Raw genomic sequence first — 10166 nt, 5'->3', positions numbered from 1 at the left:
CACTGTGCCGTTTTGCAGCAGTATGGTTCATCAAAAGCAAGTCAGCTTTTTAACACTCCTGTTCCCTTATAGCAGAAGGTTGCTTAACACAGGAGCATGCCTGTCGGCGTTGTTTCAGATCTGGAAGCATAGGACGAAGAACTCCTCTGGGAAGGGAAGGGTAGGACTGGGACTTCCCCTGTTTGGGATTCCTATCCCTACTAACCCTTACAGAAGGCAGCAATATTCAGCAGCAGCTCTGTAGTCAAAGCAACACAGTGAAGGTCATGCAAGAGCTGATGAAGCAACAGAACAAACTAGCAATCCTTCCTTTGCATTGGCAAAGTTATAACAGGATTGAAATTAAATTGCAGATTAGTTAAAATACACTTCTGGCGTCTCGTGTTCCAGTGTTGCTAGTGCCTATTCTAGTATTAGCTATGCAGATTCTCAAGTGCCATAGAGAAATAAGAAATAACTTACTCCATTTCTTGCTGTCTTTAAGGACACCTCCATTTGAGACAGAATACCTCCTCCACAACTGACTTTAATAAAATAAAGTCTCTGAATGCAGGAGCTAAATGAAGAAGTCTAGCTTTTATCTGATTCTGATTGGTATAAAGATTGTTTTAGCTTGCTGGACATGGCAAGAAAGGAAATCAGCCTTTCTACTTGCAAAACGAGCACATCTGATTCAGTTTGGGCAAAAGTATGGAAATAGACCATTTCTCCAAGTGGCTTTGTTCAAAGAATTGCAGTAGCTCAGCTGTGCCTCACAGACATAAGACTATACTGCAATATTTTTATTCAGTCATGAGTGTTACTAAATCTTTAAAACACCATTATTCTGCTGGAATTCATTCATAAAAATGAACTATGATTAAATCTGTAATAAAATCAAGTAAGGTACAACATTCTTCAACAATGCAGTTGATTAAAATCAGCTTCACTTCTAAGAACGTTATACAAACCACTTTAAAACAGCAGTTGTCATTCAGGTCATACAAAGAAGGCAGACTAGAGATATTTCATGAAATAATACTTTTATCCTAGAGCTCCTGCTCAGTTGGTACAGCACGAGATATTCCACCTGACAGCTGGAATCTGATTATGCTTCAGGTATCCAAACAATAATCCCATCTTTCAAACAAGCTTCACAACTGGAAAGTACTTATGAGGGGAGAAGTCAAATTCTGGAGGAACCTAGAAGGAAAAGGTTTAAAATTTTACACTGAAGCACTACTACTGAACTTTGTATTCAAAATGAGGTACACCTTGCAGATAGATGAAAACTTTTAAATAGCAGGCAATTTAAAGAATAATCACAGCTCTTTCCTATCCAGAAAATATTCCAATCCAGTTCTGGATATTCCAGCCATTCCAGTCAGTCTCCAGTGGTCACGGGCACCACGTTGTAGAGCGCTGGTGTGCCTTACTTCAGCGTGGTCCTTCCCTCTTCTGTGCCCACCCCTCAACTGGAAGCCTGAAGGCCCTCTCCTGAAGGCTAGCCCTCCCCCTGCTGTGTTCACACAAGCTGACGATACATGGCTACCAATTACTCCCTGCTTTTGAAGACTACCTGTACTTGCACAGGTCATCCCATGCATGCCTTATCTAATTTTGTTTCAAAGACATTTAAAAATAGTTTTCTTTATTTAAATAACTACAACAAACTATTTCTAACTGTGGCCTGAATCTGCTAAATCAGCTGTAAGAAATCTGTGGTAGCATTGCATTTATTACAGTACTTCACATTCATTTCAACCAGCATTTTCTTACCTTAGAGTCCTTTTTGTGACCTCCTGCCAGTAGCTTCATGACTACAATATTGGGTTTAGCAACTTTTAGGATTCGACTGACCTAAACAGAAAACAACAAGAAGTTTTCAAATGGAAGCACATGACCTCAAAAATAATTCAAAGATAACACTCAAATGTATACATACGCTAACAATTTTGCAGTCCTCTTACAGCACCAGTTTATTTCAGATGAGATCAAGGCATTCTAGATATCCTCTGGAGTATATCAATTGGATTAAATTAATTAATTTTAATGTTCACCTTTTTATTCAACAGACCATAGAGATGACATGGTTAAGTTCAAGGATTGTTAAAACTATGGCAAGTTCTAAAGCACTTGTCCAAATAAAGGTTTAGACAGACTCTCAGTATCTTATCCCATACACTGATCCAAACCTGATGAGGAAGATCAACTTAAGCACCAAACAGGCTGCTTTTTAATGGAAGTGCTCTGGGCACACTTGAACTAGCTTGAACTACTGTTAGTCTCAAGTAGCTAGCTCTTCTGTAATCACGACCAGGAACCAGAGAACAGGCGGGGATCCCTAAATCCTCAGAAGAACCTAATCCCATAACTGTTCTTAACCTGCTCAGATGTGACAGAGTCGATGTCCTTGCTTCAAGGACAGTCACAGACACTTAGTTTTTATGCTATGAGCAAACAGGGAGGAACTCCTACCAGCGTTTACAATTACTGATGAGAAAACTGCTCCAGGAAACAAATGCCAGATTCAAATCCTCTTTCCAGCCTGATGACGCTGAAACCAATTTTTCCCATCCCTCAGGGAAAATGACTGGTTTCCAGGTAAGTGAGGCACATGTGCATGTCTCCTTCTCAGTAAAAGAGATATGCTCTTTGAATGTGGCCAGAAGGCAGCATACAAGCATAGATAAATTGCTACCTAACATTTAAGATACTTGGCAGGGAGAGGCTTTGGAACAGGGAGCACAACCCAGATTTCATTATTGAATGTACTCAGGTGAACCACTGCGACACCAGCCTCCTCTGTCTGCTCCGTAACCAAAACATTCAGCTTTCTTTGCTCATCACCAGAGCACACGTAAGGCACCCTGGATCTCAAACAAATACTGCTAAAAAACAAACCCACTCATTCAGTTATTAGCAACCACTCCTTTTTCCAGTATTTCAGTCTTACCTCATGGTCTGGATTAGGAATATTCTCAAGAATCATTTTTGCTTGCTGGAAGTGTTTACTAGCTGCCATGTAGAGATCTGCTGACTGAGGAGGGGGGCTGTACTTATTTAAATCAGACATTTCCTATCATGTTAAAGAAAAACAAAGATACAGTAAGATCAGTTGCCAATTAATTTTATTACCTTAATTGAAAACAAATTACTGTATTGAACAAAAAAGTTATGTCAACTAAATATTTTAAGAATAAGCAGTAAAGTTGAAAACATTCATTTTAAAAGGCAAATATCAAGAAGCAACAAATTATTTAAAGATTATTTTAAAGTGCCACAAAATGCAATGAACTACTACTCTGGATTAAATTATCCCCATTCTGAACAACTTGACATTCACTTGCTTTTTCAGTCCCACACAGCAGTGAATGAAAGTACAGGAGGAAAAAAGAGAACTAATGGATGTAATATTAATTACTCAAGGCATGTTTATGGCAAGTGATAGACTCACACTGTTCAGAACTTCATTTTACATAATTTTGATCCCTTAACTCTTTTTTTACTCAGAGATAAGAACTTCTATAACAAGGGAGGAAGCCATGATAGTCTTCATTTTCACAACTGTTCATGACACTAAATCAGGAATTGTGGCTGGCGTACAAAATAGTATAGTTTCAGTATGAGGCAGACTGTTAGAAACTTGAAGACTGGCCACCAGAAATCTAAGTTCAATGTGAAATGTCCAAATTTCTGTATCTGAGGCAGAATAACCCCACAAATCAGTAGAATGTAGTTGGTTACTAAGTACAGTGAACATGAAGTTGAATATAAGCCAACAGGGTGATCTTAAGCTCCCTGTTAATGGCACACAATATAACACAGGGAGAAAGACCACAAACTGCAGTTTGAGAGATTCAAACAGGACATGAGGACAAAGGCGAATGAGGACAAAAGGCCCTGAATCAGGTTATCCAAAGACTAAGAGGATCTGAAAATGTGTAGGATCAGGTTATCCAAACAGGATAAATCCCTGGATTTTTTTCAGGCTTGTTACACAAAGACACAGCTGGTTTGATCTATAATACTAGTTCAGGGAGGAGACTGGACAGAACAAGCCTCCAGACTGTTTCCAACCAGCACTTCTGTGATTTAAAACTGAAATTTGATTTTATCTTTGTTTAATTTTCCCATTTGCTTGCTGCAGTAATAACAACATTCTACTATGTAAAACACAACCAAAAAGTGTGTCAATGGACTTTAAATAAACTTTTTCATGCAAACCAATACAAGCATCTCAAACTGCCCAAGACAACCAATTTTTAACTATCTAAGAGTCTGAGTTTACTAATAATTCAAAACTATGTTTTTCCTTGCATGTAACTAAAGCTAGAAATCCTTGCAATTTTGACTAATAGAAACGGAATGGTTTGGCTTGGAAGGGACCTTAAAGATCATCTAGTTCAAACCCCTGGCCATGGGCAGGGACACTTCCCGGCCCAGGTAAGCCTTAATGTGAACTTTGAGATGTTAAGAGCAATTTTTACAGGGACAAAATTGTCTATAGCAGGTAAACAAACTATTTTTATAAAAGAATGACTGATGCCACGTTTTAAGATTACTTACTTTGAACTGCAGGTAGTGCACTGGGGGTGGTGTGATAACACTGTTGAATGGAGCAAACCTGTGCTCGTATCGCACTTGTTCACTATCCAGCTCAAACTTAGGCTTTCTTACTTTGCCATCCATGTCAAATGCGATCATTGTCTAAAAAGGACAGGACAGAGTACAGTGAAAAGTGTTAGCCTTATGTTGTATTCTGCTGTGAGCAAAGTGAAAATTATGATTTAGCTCAAACTGGAAGGAGATAAAAGTAGTAGAGAATTTAAAGAATTTACTATATCACATTATTAACTTGAAATTAATTTCCAGTCCCACTAAAAACAGAGGGCATGCATGTATACTTCTTATTTAAAAAAAAAAAGCCATTGTTCAGCAAGCATGTATAAATTACCTTGTACATCCCAGCACACATATTTTGGTACGCCTGACTCATGGTGATCTCTCTACTGAGAGGGCGAACTGCAAATTTCACAAAGATTTTTTTTTAATTCAACATAAGCACGCATATATATCACATCAAAATATTTCTTTCACATTTTCTGAAACTGACATAATCCTCAAATATCATTAAAAATAATGAAAAAAAAAACTGGAGCATAAATATCAGAACAAATTTTTGTTCATCTGACCCCTGATTATACAAAACATCATGAGACATACTTAATAACCATCACACAAACAGCATATTGCCTTCAATGGAATAAATCTGTTCAGACTGTCGAAGGTATTAGCATGTCACTATATTACATTAAATAATCTAAAATTTACAGTTTCTTGTTGAGAGATCTGTTTGCTTAATCCTTATATTTTTTAGATGTTTAAAACCAGAAGGTTAAAACTTTTAAACCAGAAAGCTTCTTACCCTAATAATATTCCTTGATGCTCCCCTTTAGCTTCCATTGTTTTTACTGGACACAAATTTGGCACCTTTTTAGAAAGCATAAAATTTGGTAGTAATTTTCCAAATTTCTAGAGCAAAGGGAATTTGGTTGAAACGATCTTGAGCTGTTCATATCTAATTGTTTGTTCTTCTTGAGTGGAAGACAAGGACATATAAACAGAAAAAAAGAAGGAACAGCAAAGAAGTAGAACTTCTGCATGCTCTTCAATTACAAAGTTAATGCTAAGGTAACTCCAATACATCACAATCTTAGGAGCCACTTAGGCATGGCAAATCTGTATTAAAAGCTATTTAAAGACTGGTTTGAGCTGCTTCTTTAGTAGCACGCTTACCATTCTGACTACAGTAGCAGTCAGCTATGACTTAGGAAAAGAAATTCTCATTGCCTGTTATATACATACATCAGAGAAAGCCTGACTTCTGAATGAGGTTTCTGCATAATATTACTACCACTGAATTGAAATAGGGCAATTCACTATTGTAAAATTAAGAAACACGCTTGAACACAATTGGAAGCCAAATAGAAAGTACAGAAATACAGTGGAAGTTTGGTTTTTTAATCCAGCTACAGAAGCCTGTTACAAAAACCATACCTCCACAGGAATTACAGACTGTAAAAATGTAGTATTTTTCAAAGACAATTGCTCTGGTGCTGTTAATTACACCTCACAGCAACTAAGACATAACACTATTGGTGAAGCTATGAATATAAATGAGTTTGGGATCAAAAAAAAATAATAATCCTGAAATAAACAAACATATGGAAAATTCTTATGCAGAGAATGTTTTTAGTTAAAATGCTTACTTTCAGTCTTCCTTAACTTCAGGAAATTTTTCCCACACACATAAACGTTCACTGGATTAATTTTAAATTTTAGTTCTACGAGGCCACAAGAAGAGAAGAAAACATCTGAATTACACTCTACACCTCAGATACCTTTTTTCTTTTTCTTTGTTTTCTTGCTACTACGGCCTTTCTGTTGTTCCTCCATTATTCTCTCTTCTGCCATTTGAGAGCTGTCAGCACGGCTCAGTGTTGACATCAACCAAGCATACAGGAACTCTGATAGATACCTACAGAAGAAACAGTTTGTAGCTGTTATATACCACAGTGTAAATCTTGACGCACACATCCTAACTGAGTGCTAAGTCAGCCAAATCATAAGGGACTATTAGGACATTTCAATCCACCTGCTTTGAAGAAGGTGCACTGCTGAAATCAACAAGTTATTCTGTGTTGTTTTATTAAACAAGACTCCACACAGAGTCTCAAGGTATGCATGTTTCTTAAGACATTTACTAAGTGAAGTGAAAGTTTCTTCCTATTTCAAAACCCAGAAAAGATTATTTTTTCTATAATTCTTCCTTCCCACACCATCATTTTAAAAAAGCTTGGTTTGCTATCTAAGCACTATGTCTCTGGTTTTGTTATGAATTACTGTTTTGAGAAACATGGTTACTAATAACTGTTTCAAGCACTAAAAACTCATGAATTATCACCCAAAAAAAAAGAAAGGCCAATCCCACAGGAACACTAGATCCACATGCATTTTCTCTTAGTATTTAAAAGAAATCTTTAACAATTCTTTACAAGACATTTCTTAGTGAGCAGCAGTGGATCCAAGAATTTTCCAACCTGTTTTCAAACAAAAAGGAATGGGGAAAAAAAGAGCAGAAAGTACAAATCTGGAGGACATAAAAAAGTTTCTTAAGAAGTTTTAACTCAGAAGAAAAATTACTGAGAAACTTGCAGATTTCCTCAGACACTTCCTCTATTTTTTTTTTCATTTCTTCACTTAAAGTGACGAGATAAAACAGCTAATGTGATAGTTCTGCTTAAGAATGATTTTATTAAAATGGAGTCAAGGGGGAAATAATGACAGGTAAAACAGCAAGTTGCAGAAAACCTCGTATTACTTGTTAAGGTAATACTTAGAGCATATTGCAATCATCTGGTAATTATCTGTAGGGTTACTTCTCCCACTTAATGTTTAATCCACTAATAAAACAATGCAAAACATAATGAGATGCACTGAAGTTCAAGTCATTTAAACCTGTCTCATCAGTCAGAAAGAAGGCTGACAGCTTACATGGTAAGAGCTTTTTTTTTATTGGCAGCTTCATAAAAAACAAACTCCAAAGTACAGAAGTACTTCAAAGTTCTTTCAGAAATACTTTAAGGTTCAACATCAATTTTTTAATGCTGAACCAAAGAAGTGAACTATTTAAAATCTTCTGATTTGGACCAAGACATCTACTATGAAAAATAATTTAATGTGAATGAAGATGAATGATAGTGAGGTAAAGGAAAAAAAAAGCATTTTGACTCCATATAGTGTGATCATTTTGACTAAATGCAAGTATCTCATCAAATATGCTCAAAGAGTATGATGTTTTTACATAGTCACCTTTTACATGACAGTCACAACTTAAAGACTGAAGTTCTTTTTAAAAATTCTAAAGGGATCGATGAGATTATTGATCTTGATAGGACAAATACAGAAAAGAACAAAGGAAGTTGTTTTCCTTCTGCATTCTCTTCTGCCAAAAGCAGCGTATTTTTCATCTGTTTTCATTTGAAGATACTGTTTTCAAAATCTAAATAGAGAACCAATTACTATTTCAACAAAACGTTAAGTAAAGTAACTATTAAGTCTAGAAAAGACAGCAATAGATTTTTCTTCTCCATTCGTAAGTTTATGAATAGGTAACTAAATAGTATGTTGAGCAAGCCTGAGATTAGGAGTAATACCTGAAGTCCCTATTTTAAATATTTGCAACTAGAACTCAGTGGGAGCAGCCCTCCCCCAAGAACTGTCAATAAGGCATCCTCTTACCAATATATGTAGTAATATTCATGCATACTGTAAAGCTCCAACTCAAAGCCACTCAGAAGATACTGTATCATAATACGAAGGTTATGATATAGGACCCAGGTGCCCAAGCATGCCAAATGTTGCCTTTGTGGTTCCTGCTTCAGTAACATGCTATGAAGTGCTGCATCTACTTTTTCTGCCTACCGAAAAAGAGAGCAAAACAAACTACTCAATAGCAGACAGGGAAGGAAGAACATATGACTGGAAGAGCATTTGAGTTCTGCCAGAAATAAAATCTTAACAAAGTCTGGATAGAAATTGGGTCAGCAAAGCTATGCTCCAAATTAAAAACAGGAATGTTTTTCCAGATACTGTCACCTCTATGCTCTAGAACCATCAGAAATCAGAAATGTTACTCACATGCCTATAAGCAAATTCAGCTCAACAGACAAAAAAATGCTCAATACAGTCATACAGGGAAATAAGTTTATTAACCACTAATAACATTACTCCTATTAAAATTTAAAATTTTAAAGTTTATAACGGTCATGTGAACACTAGACCTAAGAAAACACAAGTGGGTATCTGTTTTGTTACATTGGCAATTATCTTTTTTTCTTTCTAATGTAGCTGCAATGAAAAAGTATAGTTCTAAGTATATATTATTAGTATGCAAGAAACAAACTGTGCCATAACACTGAAACTAAAACATTAGTAAGACCTATTCAGTCTTAAAAGTAATTGTACAAAAGATATGAAATATCCCACAGTAGGAATATTATCAGTAGTCCTGAACAAATCACCCTGTATTACCTATTACAAAGTGAAAAAACATTGTCTCTGAGCTGCAATACTGCAGCAAACTCAAGCAAACAATCTTCAGAAAAGCTGAAGCACACAAAATCACCCCTCCCCTCCAATTTTCTGGACCATCCTCCTTACCATGATCCTGGAAAACATTTGCTTATTTCATTACCTCTGACTCCCAAATGAAACATTCCCATCAAGAGGAAATATACCTTTTCCTGTGTTGTGTTTTTTTTTTTTTTAACTTCTCCAGAATGAATAATGTTCAAAATAAGTTGAAGCACATATTTTTAAGAGTTATTTCCTTCACATATCATTTTTAAAATTTAGGAAAATTTAGCATCCTACAGAGCTATAAATCTGAATTTTCAGAAGTGTTTACAAAGATGTCTCCCAGAATCACAGACCAGCCCAGGTTGGAACGGACCTCCAAGGACCATCAGGTGCAACCTTTCACAGAACAGGGCACCTCTATGAGATTACCCAGCTCCCTGTCCAATCTCATCCTGAAAACCTCCAATGATAAAGATTCCACCACATCCCTAGGGAGGTTGTTCCAGTAACTGGTTGATCTCATTGTGAAAAAGAACTGTTTTCTTTTATCAGGATAAGACATCTTACAGTGCAGCTTGTACTTTTTGTCACTCGTCTTCCTCCTTTGCTGGTGTGGTAACACATAGACTGTCACAGTTACTTGATTGTGTGATTTGGGCTCCAGGTTTGCCGGTAAAGATGGAGGTAATGAAGGTACTGACTGTGTCTCTGCATGCCCTATCAAGTTTTTTGTAGTCCTCAATGCATAGCTGACCACAATTCCATACACAGCATGCTTTTTTGCTTTTAAGCACAGACAAAAGCTCCTTATTTAGCAAGGGTGGTCTCTTCTTCTGCCTCATTCTTTTCCCTTTGTAGCGAGTGGACCATTCTTGCAATTCCAGGAGTTTGTTCTTGAATAACTCCCAGAACTTACAAGCTTCTTTGCCCTTCCATGCATGTATCCCAGGAAATCCCTCACAGATGGGTGTTAAGCATACTAAAGTTGGCTCTTCTAAAATCTAGGCATCTGTCCCATTACTGGTCTTCAGTGTGCTCAGCCA

The 10166-nt window shown here is 36.7% G+C and overlaps 1 protein-coding gene across 1 annotated transcript in view; it reads right to left on the bottom strand.

The window, feature by feature from the left end:
- Window positions 1–731: 731 nt before the first annotated feature.
- The window catches only part of NAA35 (N-alpha-acetyltransferase 35, NatC auxiliary subunit), a 29646-nt gene continuing 20211 nt past the window's right edge, over window positions 732–10166 (bottom strand). Inside the window, exons 17-23 of the mRNA XM_084305689.1 lie at window positions 8284–8462; window positions 6384–6520; window positions 4937–5004; window positions 4549–4689; window positions 2936–3058; window positions 1759–1839; window positions 732–1182 (exon numbers count right to left, since the gene is read on the bottom strand). Coding sequence (XP_084161815.1) covers window positions 1123–1182; window positions 1759–1839; window positions 2936–3058; window positions 4549–4689; window positions 4937–5004; window positions 6384–6520; window positions 8284–8462 — 789 coding nt within the window. The 3' untranslated portion in view covers window positions 732–1122. The remainder of the gene's footprint in view (window positions 1183–1758; window positions 1840–2935; window positions 3059–4548; window positions 4690–4936; window positions 5005–6383; window positions 6521–8283; window positions 8463–10166) is intronic.

The sequence above is a fragment of the Netta rufina genome (assembly GCF_964035555.1).
Source record: "Netta rufina genome assembly, chromosome: Z".
Taxonomy (NCBI): domain Eukaryota; kingdom Metazoa; phylum Chordata; class Aves; order Anseriformes; family Anatidae; genus Netta; species Netta rufina.
Note: the sequence above shows the minus strand (reverse complement) of the source record. Positions and strands in the feature narration are given on the sequence as shown.